Source organism: Pseudophryne corroboree, chromosome 4, assembly GCF_028390025.1.
Source record: "Pseudophryne corroboree isolate aPseCor3 chromosome 4, aPseCor3.hap2, whole genome shotgun sequence".
Classification (NCBI taxonomy): Eukaryota; Metazoa; Chordata; class Amphibia; order Anura; family Myobatrachidae; genus Pseudophryne; species Pseudophryne corroboree.
Genome location: NC_086447.1, coordinates 705,131,970 through 705,152,441, shown reverse-complemented (window position 1 = coordinate 705,152,441; position 20,472 = coordinate 705,131,970). Strand labels below are relative to the sequence as shown.

The following is a 20,472-nucleotide window of genomic DNA, read 5'->3' as shown; positions in this document are numbered from 1 at the left end:
TGATACCCTGGCTGAGGAGGACCTGGAGTTCTCTCATTCGGTGTTGCAGAGTCGTCCGCACTCTCCCGCCCGTTTGGGAGCTTTGGTATAATCCCCATGGTTCTTACGGAGTTCCCAGCATCCACTAGGACGTCAGAGAAAATAAGAATTTACTCACCGGTAATTCTATTTCTCGTAGTCCGTAGTGGATGCTGGGCGCCCATCCCAAGTGCGGATTGTCTGCAATACTTGTAAATAGTTATTGTTACACAAATCGGGTTATTATTGCGAGCCATCTGTTCAGAGGCTGCTTTTGTTATCATACTGTTAACCGGGGTTCCTATCACGAGTTATACGTGTGATTGGTGTGGCTGGTATGAGTCTTACCCGGGATTCAAAATCCTTCCTTATTGTGTCAGCTCTTCCGGGCACGGTGTCCTAACTGAGGCTTGGAGGAGGGTCATAGGGGGAGGAGCCAGTGCACACCAGATAGTCCTAAATCTTTCTTTAGATGTGCCCAGTCTCCTGCGGAGCCGTCTATTCCCCATGGTCCTTACGGAGTTCCCAGCATCCACTACGGACTACGAGAAATAGAATTACCGGTGAGTAAATTCTTATTTTTGTAGCCTTTTCAAATTCTATTCATTTCTATAACTTTGGGGCAGATTTAAATTTTCAAATACATGACAGAAGCCGATTGGCTGGAGCTCCATTTATCATTCGTAACGAGTGATAACAAGAATATCACATTAGTTAAAACTGCCATTTTATCTTCAATTTTTTGGCACATCTTTCCTTCATATTCACAGTGAATTAGGGGGTACGGTATTTTATACATAATGTAGATGCTGGACTTTTTTAATGATTCAAAGGTAGAACTAATTGAAATCCAATTGTTAGGGCAATATCTTTCAGTTGTGTAATTTTGGCACTTTAGAGCACTTGTATTTAAAATAAAAAATAAGTAGCCTACTAATGAATGAGTTTTAAAAATGACTGAGTTTTCTGATTCACAATATAGAACAGTGTTGAACGATCTGTAAGTGTCAACTGTAACAGACAAATCTGTTGATGTTTTAGGGAGTTGAATACTTTTGCAAGCCACTGTATATGATTTTTGTTCATATTGCCCAGTGGGGAAGATGAAAGACGATTAGTAACAATACGTTACTTCATGATGCTCAAAAAGTGACCCTCATCATGTGTTTAGTATTGAAGTTCTTGAGAAAAGGAAGCAACAATAATTGTTGTATTTATCAGATCACTTTACATTTTAGAGGTACACGATTTCTTAAAGTTAGTAGTCCTTGTGCTTTCTCACTCTTTGCAGCATTTTTGATATCCGAACTTGAAGCTGCTAGAATGCTATGTGTAAATATACCTGCAAAGAAGGAACAAGATGGCGGCGGCAGTGATGTGTTTAAGGAACTGAAGGCAGTATGCATGACTCTGGGAATGTCCAAGCCTCCAGCTAATATAACTATGTTCCAGTTTTTTAGTGGAATCGAGAAAAAGGTTAGTTTGTGTTACATTTTGGAGAGCAATTGTTTTTTTAAGAAAGCTGAAAGGAAATTCTATGCCTGCACAGTTTTGATTAATATTGGCAGCTGTGGCCACCAAACTGTTGAGATTATGTGAAATTCTCTTGACTGATCACATATTTTGATTGCGCAGTCCTCAGTCATCAGGAACCAATGGGCTGTGGAATTCGTTCCTTTAGCACGCCAATGTAACAGTCCTGTTGCACAGTTGGGGATAGAGCCGCTTGTCATTGTACTTTTCACTTTGACCTATTTCTCTCAATAGCTAGATGACAAAATGTCCAAACTTTCGTAATGATCATACCACCGGTTTATTGCTTTCAAATAAAACATTATTTCTCTAACGTCCTAGTGGATGCTGGGGACTCCGTCAGGACCATGGGGATTAGCGGCTCCGCAGGAGACAGGGCACAAAAATAAAGCTTTAGGATCAGGTGGTGTGCACTGGCTCCTCCCCCTATGACCCTCCTCCAAGCCTCAGTTAGGTTTTTGTGCCCGTCCGAGCAGGGTGCAATCTAGGTGGCTCTCCTAAAGAGCTGCTTAGAAAAAGTTTTTAGGTTTTTTATTTTCAGTGAGTCCTGCTGGCAACAGGCTCACTGCATCGAGGGACTTAGGGGAGAGAAGTGAACTCACCTGCGTGCAGGATGGATTGGCTTCTTAGGCTACTGGACACCATTAGCTCCAGAGGGAGTCGGAACACAGGTCTCACCCTGGGGTTCGTCCCGGAGCCGCGCCGCCGACCCCCCTTGCAGATGCCGAAGATGGAAGAGGTCCAGAAGCAGGCGGCAGAAGACTCTTCAGTCTTCCTGAGGTAGCGCACAGCACTGCAGCTGTGCGCCATTGTTGTCAGCACACTTCACACAGCGGTCACGGAGGGTGCAGGGCGTTGGGGGGGCGCCCTGGGCAGCAATATATAATACCTTTTTATGGCTAAAAATACATCACATATAGCCCTTTGAGGCTATATGGATGTATTTAACCCCTGCCATATCTCACAGATTCCGGAGAAGAGCCCGCCGAAATAGGGGCCGGGGCTTATTCTCCTCAGCACACAGCGCCATTTTTCTGCTCAGCTCCGCTGTGAGGAAGGCTCCCAGGACTCTCCCCCGCACTGCACTACAGAAACAGGGTAAAACAGAGAGGGGGGGCACTTTTTTTGGCGATATTAATATATTTAAGCTGCTATAAGGATACAACACTTATATAGGGTTGTTCCCATATATATTATAGCGCTTGGGTGTGTGCTGGCAAACGCTCCCTCTGTCTCCCCAAAGGGCTAGTGGGGTCCTGTCTTCAATAGAGCATTCCCTGTGTGTCTGCTGTGTGTCGGTACGTGTGTGTCGACATGTATGAGGACGATGTTGGTGTGGAGGCAGAGCAATTGCCGGTAATGGTGATGTCACCCCCTAGGGAGTCGACACCGGAATGGATGGCTTTGTTTATGGAATTACGTGATAATGTCAGCACATTACAAAAATCAGTTGACATGAGACGGCCGTCAAACCAGTTGGTACCTGCCCAGGCGTCTCAGACACCGTCAGGGGCTGTAAAACGCCCTTTACCTCAGTCGGTCGATACAGACCCAGACACGGACACTGAATCTAGTGTCGACGGTGAAGAAACAAACGTATTTTCCAGTAGGGCCACACGTTATATGATCACGGCAATGAAGGAGACTTTGCATATCTCTGATACTACAAGTACCACAAAAAGGGGTATTATGTGGGGGGTGAAAAAACTACCTGTAGTTTTTCCTGAATCAGAGGAATTGAGTGATGTATGTGATGAAGCGTGGGTTAACCCAGATAGAAAAGGGCTAATTTCTAAAAAGTTATTGGCATTATACCCTTTCCCGCCAGAGGTTAGGGTGCGCTGGGAAACACCCCCTAAGGTGGATAAGGCGCTCACACGCTTATCAAAACAAGTGGCGTTACCGTCTCCTGATACGGCCGCCCTCAAGGATCCAGCTGATAGGAGGCTGGAAACTACTCTAAAAAGTATATACACACATACTGGTGTTATACTGCGACCAGCCATCGCCTCAGCCTGGATGTGCAGTGCTGGAGTGGTCTGGTCGGATTCCCTGACTGAAAATATTGATACCCTGGATAGGGACAGTATTTTACAGACTTTAGAGCAATTAAAGGATGCTTTTCTTTATATGCGAGATGCTCAGAGGGATATTTGCACTCTGGCATCGAGAGTAAGTGCGATGTCCATATCTGCCAGAAGAAGTTTATGGACACGACAGTGGTCAGGTGATGCGGATTCCAAACGGCATATGGAAGTATTGCCGTATAAAGGGGAGGAATTATTTGGCGTCGGTCTATCGGATTTGGTGGCCACGGCAACTGCCGGGAAATCCACCTTTTTACCTCAGACCCCCTCCCAACAGAAAAAGACACCGTCTTTTCAACCGCAGTCCTTTCGGTCCTATAAGAACAAGCGGGCAAAAGGACAGTCATATCTGCCCCGAGGCAGAGGAAAGGGTAAGAGAGGGCAGCAAGCAGCCCCTTCCCAGGAACAGAAGCCGACCGCGGGTTCTGCAAAGCCCTCAGCATGACGCTGGGGCTTTACAAGCGGACTCAGGAGCGGTGGGGGGTCGACTCAAGAATTTCAGCGCGCAGTGGGCTTGCTCACAGGTGGACCCCTGGATCCTGCAGGTAGTATCTCAGGGTTACAGGTTGGAATTCGAGAAGTCTCCCCCTCGCCGGTTCCTAAAGTCTGCTTTGCCAACGTCTCCCTCAGACAGGGCGACGGTATTGGAAGCCATTCACAAGCTGTTTTCTCAGCAGGTGATAGTCAAGTTACCCCTCCTACAACAGGGAAAGGGGTATTATTCCACACTATTTGTGGTACCGAAGCCGGACGGCTCGGTAAGACCTATTCTAAATCTGAAATCTTTGAACCTGTACATACAAAAATTCAAGTTCAAGATGGAATCACTCAGAGCAGTGATAGCGAATCTGGAAGAAGGGGACTTTATGGTGTCCCTGGACATAAAAGATGCTTACCTGCATGTCCCAATTTGCCCTTCACATCAAGGGTACCTCAGGTTCGTGGTGCAAAACTGTCATTATCAGTTTCAGACGCTGCCGTTTGGATTGTCCACGGCACCTCGGGTCTTTACCAAGGTAATGGCCGAAATGATGATTCTTCTGCGAAGAAGAGGCGTATTAATTATCCCTTACTTGGACGATCTCCTGATAAGGGCAAGGTCCAGAGAACAGCTGGAGGACGGAGTAGCACTAACCCAAGTAGTGCTGCAACAACACGGGTGGATTCTGAATTTCCCAAAATCTCAGTTGACCCCGACAACACGTCTGCTGTTCCTGGGAATGATTCTGGACACGGTTCAGAAAAAGGTGTTTCTTCCGGAGGAGAAAGCCAAGGAGTTATCCGAACTTGTCAGGAACCTCCTAAAACCAGGAAAAGTGTCTGTGCATCAATGCACAAGAGTCCTGGGAAAGATGGTGGCTTCTTACGAAGCAATCCCATTCGGCAGATTCCACGCACGAACTTTTCAGTGGGATCTGCTGGACAAATGGTCCGGATCGCATCTGCAGATGCATCAGCGGATAACCTTATCGCCACGGACAAGGGTGTCTCTTCTGTGGTGGTTGCAGAGTGCTCATCTGTTAGAAGGCCGCAGATTCGGCATACAGGACTGGGTCCTGGTGACCACGGATGCCAGTCTGAGAGGCTGGGGAGCAGTCACACAGGGAAGAAACTTCCAGGGAGTATGGTCAAGCCTGGAGATGTCTCTTCACATAAATATACTGGAGCTAAGAGCGATTTACAATGCTCTAAGCCTGGCAAAACCCCTGCTTCGGGGTCAGCCGGTGTTGATCCAGTCAGACAACATCACGGCAGTCGCCCACGTAAACAGACAGGGCGGCACAAGAAGCAGGAGAGCAATGGCAGAAGCTGCAAGGATTCTTCGCTGGGCGGAAGATCATGTGATAGCACTGTCAGCAGTGTTCATTCCGGGAGTGGACAACTGGGAAGCAGACTTCCTCAGCAGACACGATCTACACCCGGGAGAGTGGGGACTTCATCCAGAAGTCTTCCACATGATTGTGAACCGTTGGGAAAAACCAAAGGTGGATATGATGGCGTCTCGCCTCAACAAAAAACTGGACAGGTATTGCGCCAGGTCAAGAGACCCTCAGGCAATAGCTGTGGACGCTCTGGTAACACCGTGGGTGTTCCAGTCAGTGTATGTGTTTCCTCCTCTGCCTCTCATACCCAAAGTACTGAGAATTATACGGCAAAGGGGAGTAAGAACGATACTCGTGGCTCCGGATTGGCCAAGAAGAACTTGGTACCCGGAACTTCAGGAGATGCTCACGGAAAATCCGTGGCCTCTACCTCTAAGACGGGACCTGATTCAGCAGGGACCGTGTCTATTCCAAGACTTACCGCGGCTGCGTTTGACGGCGTGGCGGTTGAACGCCGAATTCTAAGGGAAAAAGGCATTCCAGAAGAGGTCATTCCTACACTGGTTAAAGCCAGGAAGGAGGTGACTGCACAACATTATCACCGCATTTGGAGAAAATATGTTGCGTGGTGTGAGGCCAGGAAGGCCCCCACGGAGGAATTTCAATTGGGTCGATTCCTACATTTCCTGCAAACGGGATTGTCTATGGGCCTCAAGTTGGGGTCCATTAAGGTTCAAATTTCGGCCCTGTCGATTTTCTTCCAGAAAGAATTGGCTTCAGTTCCTGAAGTCCAGACTTTTGTAAAAGGAGTACTACATATACAGCCCCCGGTTGTGCCCCCAGTGGCTCCGTGGGACCTTAATGTAGTTTTGGATTTGCTCAAATCCCATTGGTTTGAGCCACTCAAATCGGCGGATTTGAAATATCTTACATGGAAAGTAACCATGCTACTGGCTCTGGCTTCAGCCAGGAGAGTGTCAGAATTGGCGGCTTTATCGTATAAAAGCCCATATCTGATTTTCCATTCGGACAGGGCAGAACTGCGGACGCGTCCTCATTTTCTGCCTAAGGTGGTGTCAGCGTTTCACCTGAACCAGCCTATTGTGGTGCCTGCGGCTACTAGCGCTTTGGAGGATTCCAAGTTGCTGGACGTTGTCAGGGCATTGAAAATATATATTTCAAGGACGGCTGGAGTCAGAAAATCTGACTCGCTGTTTATACTGTATGCACCCAACAAGCTGGGTGCTCCTGCTTCTAAGCAGACGATTGCTCGTTGGATTTGTAGCACAATTCAACTTGCACATTCTGTGGCAGGCCTGCCACAGCCTAAATCTGTCAAGGCCCATTCCACAAGGAAGGTGGGCTCATCTTGGGCGGCTGCCCGAGGGGTCTCGGCATTACAACTCTGCCGAGCAGCTACGTGGTCGGGGGAGAACACGTTTGTAAAATTCTACTAATTTGATACCCTGGCTAAAGAGGACCTGGAGTTCTCTCATTCGGTGCTGCAGAGTTATCCGCACTCTCCCGCCCGTTTGGGAGCTTTGGTATAATCCCCATGGTCCTGACGGAGTCCCCAGCATCCACTAGGACGTTAGAGAAAATAAGATTTTACTTACCGATAAATCTATTTCTCGTAGTCCGTAGTGGATGCTGGGCGCCCATCCCAAGTGCGGATTGTCTGCAATACTTGTACATAGTTATTGTTACAAAAAAATCGGGTTGTTCTTGTTGTGAGCCGTCTGTTCAGAGGCTCCTACGTTGTCATACTGTTAACTGGGTTCAGATCACAAGTTGTACGGTGTGATTGGTGTGGCTGGTATGAGTCTTACCCGGGATTCAAAATCCTTCCTTATTGTGTACGCTCGTCCGGGCACAGTATCCTAACTGAGGCTTGGAGGAGGGTCATAGGGGGAGGAGCCAGTGCACACCACCTGATCCTAAAGCTTTATTTTTGTGCCCTGTCTCCTGCGGAGCCGCTAATCCCCATGGTCCTGACGGAGTCCCCAGCATCCACTACGGACTACGAGAAATAGATTTATCGGTAAGTAAAATCTTATTTTTATATAGAATCTAGAAATTGCACTTGTATAAATGACTGCAACACCTTGACATTTAAAATAATCTTTATTGTGTATGGACTGGAGATATGTAGTGAATATGGCATATAATGGGACTGGAATGCACAGCCGTCAAGTCAGGTACCCCAATTATTTCAGCTCTTTTTAGCCAGTTGTATTCCTGCGGTAGCTTCAGTCATGCTTTGACAGCTCTTTCTCCTCCTGTGGTCAAACAACATGTTCCTGTAACAATGGGCAGCCCAGTTATTCAATCCCCATAAAGGTTACAAATGGAGTAAATACGTGTTGTACAGTTTGCATGATTCAGCACCCATCACACTGCTGTCTGTAAACTGGGAACACTGTCCTCTTAATGCCAACATATAATTTTTTTTTTATATGTTAAGCCAGTAGCAAAACTTGAGTAGAACCACCTTGTTCAAATTACATTCACATATATTCAGAATATGGCAGCATATATGTTGAATCACAAACCTCCCAGGCTGGTCAGCCCTTAGGGGTGTCAGAGGGCTATTTGTAAAATAATGCTCAGAAAGCATTGTCCTCTAAGGCATGTACAACGTAACACTAATATGAACAGGTAAAAATGTAGTGAAAATTAATTTGGTGAAAATGAATACAGGGTATCTTCTTATTGCTTGTATAGAAGTTTATATATTAATATTTAATAATTTTTTATTTTATTATTTTAGATAAAGGAAACTTTAGCAAAAGTGCCTCCTAATCATATGGGAAAACCTCTCCTGAGCAAGACTTTGGGGCCATCTCATTGGGTGAGTTCAATCTTTTATGCTCACGTTGTACATGGATGAAAAGTGGTGCTGCAGACAAAAATAGGATACATATTGGAAATTAGTCTTGTTCACCCACTGTTGGACACATTTTGTAATGTCAGTGGGCTGTGAAGACTTTGTGTCAGTAATGTTTGAGTGTTGTCTTTATAGCCAAATGCCACTTACACCAGTGGGAGATATAGGCTCATGAAGAGAGATATCCCCATAACTCGCAATGTATTTAGGGGCCAGAATGAAACCACTGCCTGAAGATTTCCTGCATGGAAAAAGAGCATCTGTCCCAGTACTTTTAGAGCACATGATTATATGCTCTAACATTGTTTATCTTCTTTGAAACCTAGATTTACAATGAAAACAAATCCTATTTAAGGATATAGATCATACAGTAGGTTTACAAGCTCGTTTCCCAGGATCCCAAATAGTGAATGTTTTCCAGGTAACCCAGCCAGTGCACAGGTGTCTTTATTACTCACTGACACATTTAAAAAGGTCCACAGGTGGAACTAATTGTGTCACTTGTGATTCTGTGAGGAGACCTAGAAAACATGCACTGAAGACGGAGTTTGAGTAGATGGATATAAACACACACCATACATAGAATTTCAATTATTATATTAAATTCGTAAATGCTTAGCATATCCAGCAGTGACTACCTTGCAGCTGAATGAACAACTAATTCCTTCCTAATGTGACCTCTAAAACCTTTTTCTGTTATGTCCTAGGGGATACTGGGAATACATTTAGTACCATGGGGTATAGACGGGTCCACTAGGAGCCATGGGCACTATAGAAGTTTGATTAGGTGTGCTGGCTCCTCCCTCTATGCCCCTCCTACCAGACTCTGTTTAGAAAATGTGCCCGGAGGAGGCGGTCACATCTCTGGAAGCTCCTGAAGAGTTTTCTGCATGTGTTTTCTGAGTTTGTTATTTTGAGGCAGGACTGGTTGGCGCCAGCCTGCCTGCTTCGTGGGACTTGGTAGGGGTAACGGCCCAACCTCTCTCAGGGTTAATGGTCCCGTTCCCCGCTAACAGGACGCTAGCTCCTGAGGGAACTATTCGCAAGCCCCACCATGGCAAGCATACATTCCCGCAGCACACCGCCACCCCTAACAGAGCCAGAAGAATGAAGAGTGGTGAGTACTAAACCGGCGTCCTGGTTAGCGGGTTGCCGGCCATAATGGCGGCACAAGGGTACAGAGACGCACTGCTTCTAAACGGGGCGGACTGTGTCTCCCAACTGTGTACAGACACAAACGCTGAACAGCAGACACAGTTCCCAGACTGGCAACAAAGTCATAAAATGAGTCTGTCTTCATTTTATGCACTTAGAGACATACAGCCAGTATAAAGAAGACCGAGAAGGCCGCGCGCCATCGAAGGGTCGGGGCCTCACTATGAGCAGATCCAGCTTCTCACAAGCGCCATTTTCCCTACTGCAACTGACACAGACGCTGGCTGACAGGGACGCGCAGCTCCTCCGGAGAGACTCCAGATTACCTCAGTGGCACCAGGGAGTCATAGCGGGGGGTGGGGGAGCAATTATTAGTGTACTAAGTCTCTAATCTAGGTACTTAGTCTGCGACCCAGCTAAGCTTGGCATTAGCAATAAGGGTGCCGTGTGCTGGTTCCATACTCTCTCTGTCTCTCCCTGGAAGGGTTCTTTGTGGGTTAATTGTGCATTTAACCTTTTTCCTGTGTGTGTGTGTGTGTGCTGTTACAGTATGTCAGGCAGTGTGTGTTTCATGTAAGGCACAGTGTTCCTCTTCTCCAGTGGGTTCACTAGTGTGTACTCAGTGTATTATTCCTTCCCAGGCTAGTGGGGCAGAACCAGCTTGGCTGAACTCCATTAGGGGAATGATTTCCACAATTTCTATTAAGTTATCTCGGAATCAGAAAGAGACACAATACTTAAGACAATCTATGACTGAGTTTATGAAAAAAGACTCGGTCCCCAAACCAGCGTCTCAGTCCCCTGCCATATGTCCGCAAAAACGTGCTTTGGCCCATATCCTGCAATCTGACTCTGATGATGAGGGGTCAGAAATGGAGGAGGGTGAGGTGGACTCAGAGGTGGGGGAGGGTACTCTGTCACAGGGAAGAGAGGCGGAAGAACCGTGGGTTAATCCTGATAAGAAATTTCAAATCCCTAAACGGTTGTTATCTTTTCCTTTTCCTCCTGAGGATAGGAAAAAATGGGAGAATCCACCGGTAGTAGATGCATCGGTCTCCAGGCTCTCACGTAAAATAGTGTTACCTGTTCCTGGTGCAGCCTCCATAAAGGATGCAGCTGATCGCAAGATTGAGACTACACTCAAATATTTGTATACTGCTGAAGGGGTGGCCCAGAGACCCACTATAGCATGTGGGTGGATTACGCTAGCCATTGCTAAATGGTCGGGTAACCTACTTGAGGGGTTAGATACCTTGCTTCAAGGGGAGATTATTTTGCTCCTGCAACATATACAGGACTCTGCGAACTTTATGGTGGAAGCCATAAAAGAGGCTTGCTTAATGCACGCACTACAGCTATGGCAGTGTCTGCGCGCAGGGGTTTATGGCTACGCCAGTGAACTGCGGATGCTGACTCCAGGAAAGGCATGGAAGGCCTACCTTTCACAGGCGAGACCTTATTTGGAGATAAACTACATATATGGATCTCCAAAGCTACAGCGGGTAAGTCCACATACCTACCTTCTGCAACTCCCCCAGCTAGGAAGTCCTATTCAGGGTCCAACTTACAGTCCTTTTGGACAGCTAAGTTTAGGGGTAAGGCCAGAGGTTCCTCTGCCGCCGCCAGAGGTACTAGAGGTAAACCACGGAAACCAGCTATTGCCGGTTCACAGGAACAGAGTTCAGGCTCTGCTTCCTCAAAACATTCCACATGATGGTGGACCACGATGCCTGGAAGACTGTCGAGTGGAATATCGACTAAATTTCTTCAGTCACATCTGGGCAAGATCGTGCCAGGATCCCTGGGTCATAGACCTTATATCCTAGGGCTACAGACTGGAGTTCCAGGAGCGCCCACCTCACGGATTCTTCAAATCAGGCTTACCAGTTTCACAAGAGGCAGGAATAACCTTACAGGATGCCATTCAAAAACTGTTACAGACCCATGTCATTGTTCCAGTGCCATCTCATCTACAAAACAAGGGAAACTATTCCAGCTTTATTGTAGTACCGAAGCCGGACCGTTCGGTAAGACCAATTCTGAACATCAAGTCGTTGAACTCATACTTATGAGTATTCAAATTCAAGATGGAGTCTCTGGCAGCGGTGATCTCAGGTCTGGGGAAGGGGGAATCCTAGTGTCTCTGGATATCAAGGATGCGTACCTTCATATTCCTATCTGGCCGTCTCATCAGGCTTATCTACGGTTTGCATATAGATTGGTAAATGCTCAATTAGCTTAGGGATATCATTCAGGTGCTCGAAAGGAAGGGGTATTTCTGAGCAAGAAAAAAAGCAATTGGTTTCCCCAGCACCCTGAATGATAACAGTAACCAGATATAAATCGCACATTATAATAGAATTCAGAGATCTTCGTTACACATATTTGCGCAAATGTGTGGTTAAGCCCCAAAGCCGCATCAAGGCCTCTCTGTATATTTGGGGTCCCTAGTGCTATATCTAGGTGCAGGGTGTGGCACCCCAAAACACCAGAATGAGCCAGAAAGCCCAGCGTGGCATACCAGTGTAAAAAACTATAGTGTTAATAAATTAGTATTTAGGAAGCCGAAGCTATAGAGAGGGTGATACAAACATGAAATGTAATTAAAATAGAGAAATAGTGTTAGAAAATCAATAAGTGAAAAGTGTTAAAAGAATGTAAAGGTATGCCACACTAAAGCCATCCAGCTCAGCCAGTCCAGAGGCACCACACCTCACACCTCCATTACCCCAATCTGGGTCTAATATTAACCAGCAAGGAGCCACATGATAATGGCTCCTTACTAAAATATGTCTAAGCTAAGAGCTACCTACCTTGGAGCAACCCCATAATGCTCCATGTGGCATGTCAGGGCCTGCACCTCCTCCCAATGCAGGAACCTCTCTGCCTCTCACAACAGACATATAGATTGGTAAATGCTCAATTAGCTTAGTGATATCATTCAGGTGCTCGAAAGGAAGGGGTATTTCTGAGCAAGAAAAAAACCTTCATATTCCTATCTGGCCGTCTCATCAGGCTTATCTACGGTTTGCACTGCAGGACTGTCTGTACCAGTTCCAGGCCCTGCCATTTGGTCTCTCCACGGCACTGAGGGTGTTCAACAAAGTGATGTCAGAGATGATGTTACTACTCCGCAAGTGAACATGATTCCGTAACTGGACAATCTTCTGATACAGGCACTGTCCAGGGAGTAGTTGTTGGACAACATTGCTGTCTCAACCGGACTACTCCTGGATCATGGGTGGATTCTGAACCTACCAAAATCCCAACTTCCTCAGCAGACACGACCTGCACCCGGGGGAGTAGGGCCTTTACCCGGAGGTGTTGACACGTCGTTGGGGATATCCACAAATCGACATGATGGCCTCTCGACTCAACAAGAAGCTCAAGCAGTATTGTTCCAGGTCAAGAGACCCACAAGCAGTGGCGGTAGACGCTCTGACAACTCCGTGGGTCTACCAGCTGGTGTACGTGTTTCCTCCACTTCCTCTGATCCCGAGAATTCTAAAAAGAATAAAAAGGGAAAAGGTTCAAGCAATCCTCATTGCTCCGAGCTGGCCACGAAGGGCTTGGTATGCAGATCTTCTCGAGATGCTGCTTGAAGATTTGTGGCCTCTACCTCTTCGTGAGGATCTTCTGCAACAGTGCCCGTTTGTCTATCAAGACTTACTGCGGCTACGTTTAACGGCATGGAAGTTGAACGGCTGATTCTAGCCAGGAGAGGGATTCCTGACAAGGTCATCCCGACTATGATCCAACCAAGGAAGGGGGTAACGTCTAAACATTACCACTGTATTTGGAAGAAATATGTCTCTTGGTTTGAGAGCAGACCATATTCTGCGGTGGAATTTAATCTGGGACGTTTCCTGCTTTTTCTGCAGTCGGAGTGGACGTGAGCCTATGTCTAGGCTCCATCAACGTCCAGATTTCGGCCTTGTCTGTTTTCTTTCAGAAACAATTGGCTTATCTCCCTAAGGTCCAGACGTTCTTCAAAGGTGTTCTGCCCATCCAACCTCCCTTTGTGCCTCCCACGGCACCTTGGGATCTCAATTTGGTGCTGCAGTTCCTCCAGTCGGACTGCTTTGAACCATTACAGGAGGTAGACGTGAAGTGCCTTACGTGGAAGACCGTCACACTGTTGGTTTGGCTTCAGCAAGACGTGTGTCTGAGTTGGGAGCGTTGTCTTACAAGAGCTGAACTCGGGACTCATCAGCAATTTCTTCCTAAAGTGGTGTCCGCGTTTCACATAAACCAACCTATTGTGGGTGCGGTTGTTACAGACACCTCTGTTACTTCAAAGTCTTTGGATGTTGTGAGGGCTTTGAAGGTCTATGTAAAGAGAACAGCTCGTCACAAGAAATCGGACTCGCTGTTCGTTCTCAAATTCCAATAAAATTGGGTGTCCTGCTTCAAAGCAGTCTATTGCACGCTGGATCAGGCTCACCATCCAGTATGCTTATTCCACGGCAGGCTTGCCAAAATATGTACAGGCCCACTCTACTAGGTCGGTGGGTTCATCTTGGGCGGCTGCCCAGGGTGTCTTGGCTTTACAGCTCTGCCGAGCAGCTACTTGGTCAGGCTCGAACACGTTTGCTAAGTTTTACAAGTTCGATACTTTGGCCTCTGTGGACCTTCAGTTTGGTCAATAAGTTCTGCAGGAACCTCAGCACACTCCCACCTGGTTTGGGAGCTTTGGTATTTCTCCATGGTAGTAAATGGATTCCCAAGAGAAAATAGCATTTTAATTACCCACCGGTATATCCTTTTCTCCTAGTCCGTAGGGGATACTGGGCGCCTGCCTGGTGCTTCGTTCTTCCTGCTTGGTTAATTATTTAACTACTATTGTTTGGTTCAGCTGTTGCTGTTCCTGTTTACAAGTTTTGGTTAGCATGGCTTTCCTCTTGTGATGGTTTTGCTTGTTCGAAATCTCACCACTTTCCTTTTCTATAGCCTTCTCTCAAAGTATGTCAGTCTCTGGCACAATTTCCTAGACTGACTCTGGTAGGAGGGGCATAGAGGGAGGAGCCTGCACACCTAATCAAACTTCTATAGTGCCCATGGCTCCTAGTGGACCCGTCTATACCCCATGGTACTAAATGGATTCCCAGTATCCCCTACGGACTACGAGAAAAGGATTTACCGGTAGGTAATTAAAATCCTATTATTACATGGGACATGTCCCCATAACTGTTTATACAGGGTGAAGGAGTAGAATAGTTTGTTTCCCATAGCAACCAATTTCTCATTTTCTAGAATGCAATAGAAAAGTGATAGCTGGAATCTGATTGTTTGCTATTGGCTGCATCTCTGTTTTATTTTTAGAAACTTTAGTACATTTACCGCTATGAGTAGTTTACTTTCACAAAAAGATTTATCTGCACAGACATACAGAGGAGTTTAATGGTGATTGAATGGCAAATGTAAAAAAACACCTCCTATACATTATTCTGTGGTTTTCAGCAGATCGCATTTCATACTTTATAGTATTAATTCTAGCACCCTGCACCTAATCAGTGAGGAGGGCATATTTTAATTTTTAAGGGCAAAATTTTAGATGTTGTGTATTGCTACAGTCGGGGCCATAATTTGGTGTGTGCGGAGTGTGCACAGCGCACTTGTGGAGGGAGCGCATCTTGTGCGAGTCCCCGATTGGCCGCTCTGATTGTGTGACTGTGTGCAGTGGTATGTGGGGGAGCTATGTCCCCTGCCGGATACCCGGATACAGAAGAGCACATAGCTGTAATCGAGTGTCCGATCCCAGCGCTGGTAGTACTGTGGCGGGTATCTGGTGCTGGGATCCTGTATGGACTCCCTGCGACGGACTTGAAGCGGCGACGGACAGCACCGCGCACCAGCACTTTAAACTTGGCGCCACTTTGGAAGCCAAAGGAAAGCACCGGCCGCGGCCTTTCAAATCTGGCGCCCTCCGTGAGCCAGTCACTGCTCGCGGAGCGGCAGTCAATGGAAAGCGGCCACGGCGAGACAACCAGAGCTCGCCACGCCATAGCTGACCCCGGCATCTGACATCAGATGCCGCCAGAGGGGAGAAGAAAGAAGACGCCGCGGAAAAGAAGAGGAAGCACGGCGGCCAGAGCAGGAAGAAGACGCCAGACGAAGAGCTTCTGTGGCCGCGGAAGAGGCCAGAGGTCTCTGGGCTCAAGAGAAGAGAACAGAAGTGCCGGCTTGATGCAGAGAAGAGGTGGTGGCGCCGCTGGCCAGGATGGGTCAACAGCAGAAGAAAGAAGTAGATGACCAGAGGGGCCTGCAGTGGTGGGAAGGAAGAGAGCCCAGTGAAGTTCCCCACTGCAGCCTCTCCCAATGTGAGGTAGGGCCTTAGAAGGGCCTACATCTTTCCTCCCTAGGCCACCAGGGATCGGGCAATAGGCCCGTGGGCACATTCAGGCCCCAGGCTTATGGGGCGCAGTGGGCAGGCACTAGGCTCGTGACCATAACTCAGGCATTAGGCTTGTGGGCATAATAGAGGGCACTAGGTCCTAACAGTTCAAGTGTCTCCCCATTGGGTATATAAGGTGACTCTCTGGGCATTAGGCCCAGGTCACCCTACTGACCCCATGCTAGGCCCGTGGGTAATTGTCAGGCCTTCGGCCTGTATACATGTACGGGGCACTACGCCCAGTTTGTATGCGCCCCCCTTCCTCTTCCAGGTGAATAGCCTGAGCCGCCTGATAATAGTGATCTAGGCATTAGGCCCAGGTCTCTCCACCATAATGTTTAAAAGGGTACTCTACCTTTCGTAATGTGTAAAAGGGTTGCCACCAAAATCTGTCTGCAGCCAGGATGTGTGGGAGTCTTTCTACTGAGATCTTCCTCCATGCTTACTGTGGAATTGTAATATTAAAAGTATTTTTTGAACTTTTACCTTACGGATTCGGGTATGACACAAGGCCATTTTTGAGGACCAAAGATACCTTTTACGTGTACGCGAGAAGTGTATTTCTTTGAAGTCTTCTAGGAATGGTCAAGTGGGAATACCTTTTTTTTATTAAGATACCTTTATGTGCACACGAGAAAGAAATATACTGTAAGTGTCAGTTTAAAGGGCCCTACACACATGGCGCTATCTTTGAAAGATATGAACGATATAATTGAAAAATGAACAATAAATCGTTCATATCTTTCAGTGTGTATGCAACAACGATGAACGATGCACGTTGATCGATCATCGTTTAAACATGCAAGCCAGTTTGGACGATATTGATGTATGTAATGTCATATTGTCTAAATCGGCCATAGTTATCACCCAGTGTGTGTGCTGCAAATCGATGATGTCTAGTCGCCCAACGATAATATCGTTAGTCGGTAACATCGCCCAAATCGCCAAGTATGTAGGGCCCTTAACAGAGTGAGATAAAAACATCACCAGATTGGGAGTGGCCAAAATTGTGGAAACCTTTTGGAAAATTAGCATTTTGAAGTTTAACAGCTTATAGCACTAATATGTTTTAGTATACATCATTACAAAGCATACATCATTACAATGCATACAAAGCATACATCATTACAATGACAATTTAATTTAGAACATAATACAACATAATACAATGAACTTTATAACAAAATTTACCATTTTGAAAACCGTTATACGTACTGAACTGTACATTTCTTAGTTTTGCACAATATTCATTAGTACTTTTGCTGCAATTACATATGTCCCAACATTGGTGGCCAGTGTGTCGGGACCTTTGACGTGCTGAAAGCGTACCCATGCTAGAAAAAGGGTGGTACCTAGGGAAAAGGGGAAGAGCCTCGTGTCACTCCCATTTCCGTCACTGTAGGGGCTTGCCCAGCACTCTCCTTTATGCTGGGTTCTGCATTGTGAATAGATGCTGTGCGCATGTGCACAGCGTCTATTAACCCGCTGCTTACCCACTGCTCTGCATAGTTTGTGCTCCCCCGAACTGCTCCCCCCTCCCCACTGAGGAACACTGATGTTTTGCTGCTATTTAAAGTGCCATTGATCACATAAATTCACCCCACACCTTTTGCTGTCATACATCCCCACAGCATAATACTTATTGGGGCAGATGTATTAAACTGGAGAAGGCATAAGGAAGTTATAAACCAGTGATAAGTGCAATGTGATAAACGCACCAGCCAGTCGGCTCATAACTGTCAATTTGCATATTGGAGCGTTTATCACCTTGCACATATCACTAGTTTATCACTTCCTTATGCCTTCTCCAGGTTAATACATCTGCCTCACTGGATGCTTCACAATAGGTATTGTGCACTCAGGTAGCAAATCTTATGCACTTCTTCTGTGGACATATTTCATGCCATCACTACCAAATATGGATATTCTGGTTTTGTCACTCCAGATGACACTGTTCCATTGTTCTTCTGACCAATTAATCTGCTTTTTAGCCCATTGTAATATTTTCTGTCTTTGAGAGATAAAAGCGACTTTTTCCTTGGAATTCTGGTGTTTAATCCAAAATATTGAAGTCTGCGTCAAACAGTCCTGGCACTGGTGATTACACCACATTCACGTAACTCATTTTGAATTGCCTCAGATGATTTTTTTTTCTTTCACTCAAGCACAGTTTTTTTCATTCCTTTATCACAGCATGGTGTTGTGGATTTTTTCCTACCTTTACCGGTTTGGTTTTGAATGGACTGAGTCTGTTGATACTTATTACATAGTTTCGAAATTCCTCCTTTGGTTATGTTGCCACCTACTTTTCTTATGATTTCATTGTAAGTGTTACCTTCTTCGCGTAAAGTAATTATTTTGTGTCTACTGTGCTTGTCATACTAAATAAGTACTTCAGGAAATGAAAGTAAAAAAAAAAATGCTGAAAAAAACAGTGACCCGCTTAATGATAATCAAACACCTAAATAAGATGTTTTACTATCTATTCTGGTAGCAACAAATGTGAGCTTACTCATGCTAACACCTTATTGGATCCATTTTATGGCATCGCAACACTTGATTGGCTCTCAGAACAATCACTCCTATTGGACAGTTGAATAATTCCCCTCTCTTTACAGCTAAAGTCTCCCTATTTTTATTTAGCTATAACTTTTTATGTAATAAAGGTAATTTATCGCAGTGAACTGCATTATGGCCCTCATTCCGAGTTGTTCGCTCTGTAATTTTCTTCGCATCGCAGTGATTTTCTGCTAATTGCGCATGTGCAATGTTCGCACTGCGACTGCGCCAAGTAAATTTGCTAAGAAGTTTGGTATTTTACTCACGGCATTACGAGGTTTTTTTCTTCGTTCTGGTGATCGGAGTGTGATTGACAGGAAGTGGGTGTTTCTGGGCGGAAACTGGCCGTTTTATGGGTGTGTGTGAAAAAACGCTGCCGTTTCTGGGAAAATCGCGGGAGTGGCTGGAGTAACGGGGGAGTGTCTGGGTGAACGCTGGGTGTGTTTGTGACGTCAAACCAGGAACAACAAGCACTGAACTGATCGCACTGGAAGAGTAAAGGCCCATACACATTAGAAGATGTCGCTCTGTGAGCGACATTGTCTAACGTTTCCCCCTCCCGGGCCGGCCGGTCAGCGGCCGCCTGTACGCACTGAGCGATATGACCGCTCATATCGCTCAGTGACGTCACGCCCCCGCCAGCCCTGCATGAAGGTCGTGGACGACAGTCCACATCCTTCATGCATGCCTGACCGACAGCGACGATCGTTGCGGGGCCGCGCATCGGTCGTCGCTGGCGGCATACACACTTAACGATATAATGAGCGACGTCGCTCAAGGAGGGGGAAAATGAGCGACGTCGCTCATTATATCGTTAAGTGTGTATGGACCTTAAGTCTCGAGCTACTCAGAAACTGCACAGAAAAATCTTTTCTCTGACGTCCTAGTGGATGCTGGGAACTCCGTAAGGACCATGGGGAATAGACGGGCTCCGCAGGAGACTGGGCACTCTAAAAGAAAGATTAGGTACTATCTGGTGTGCACTGGCTCCTCCCACTATGACCCTCCTCCAGACCTCAGTTAGATTTCTGTGCCCGGCTGAGCTGGATGCACACTAGGGGCTCTGCTGAGCTCCTAGAAAGAAAGTTTATTTTAGGTTTTTTATTTTACAGTGAGACCTGCTGGCAACAGGCTCACTGCATCGAGGGACTAAGGGGAGAAGAAGCGAACCTACCTGCTTGCAGCTAGCTTGGGCTTCTTAGGCTACTGGACACCATTAGCTCCAGAGGGATCGACCGCATGGAACTGGCCTTGGTGTTCGTTCCCGGAGCCGCGCCGCCGTCCCCCTTACAGAGCCAGAAGCAAGAAGAGGTCCGGAAAATCGGCGGCAGAAGACTTCGGTCTTCACCAAGGTAGCGCACAGCACTGCAGCTGTGCGCCATTGCTCCTCATGCACACTTCACACTCCGGTCACTGAGGGTGCAGGGCGCTGGGGGGTGCGCCCTGAGGGCAATATATGACACCTTGGCTGGCAAATCTACATCATATATAGTCCTAGAGGCTATATAGATGTAAAATTACCCCTGCCAGTATTCCAGAAAAAGCGGGAGAAAGTCAGTTGAAAAAGGGGCGGGGCTTCTCCCTCAGCACACTGGCGCCATTTTCTCTTCACAGTGCAGCTGGAAGACAGCTCCCCAGGCTCTCCCCTGTAGTTTTCAGGCTCAAAGGGTTAAAAAGAGAGGGGGGGGGCACAAAATTTAGGCGCAATATTGTATATACAAGCAGCTATTGGGAAAAATTCACTCAATATAGTGTTAATCCCAAAATTATATAGCGCTCTGGTGTGTGCTGGCATACTCGCTCTGTCTCCCCAAAGGGCTGTGTGGGGTCCTGTTCTCAGTCAGAGCATTCCCTGTGTGTGTGTGCGGTGTGTCGGTACGGCTGTGTCGACACGTTTGATGAGGAGGCTTATGTGATGGCAGAGCAGATGCCGATAAATGTGATGTCGCCCCCTGTGGGGCCGACACCAGGGTGGATGGATAGGTGGAAGGTATAAACCGACAGTGTCAACTCCTT

General features: G+C 46.7%; 1 protein-coding gene across 1 annotated transcript in view; it reads left to right on the top strand.

Moving 5' to 3' along the window:
* Positions 1–20,472, top strand: part of FAM98A (family with sequence similarity 98 member A) — a 105,490-nt gene that overhangs the window by 28,380 nt on the left and 56,638 nt on the right. Inside the window, exons 4-5 of the mRNA XM_063917969.1 lie at positions 1,310–1,494; positions 8,232–8,312. Of these exons, the coding sequence (XP_063774039.1) occupies positions 1,310–1,494; positions 8,232–8,312 (266 nt within the window). The remainder of the gene's footprint in view (positions 1–1,309; positions 1,495–8,231; positions 8,313–20,472) is intronic.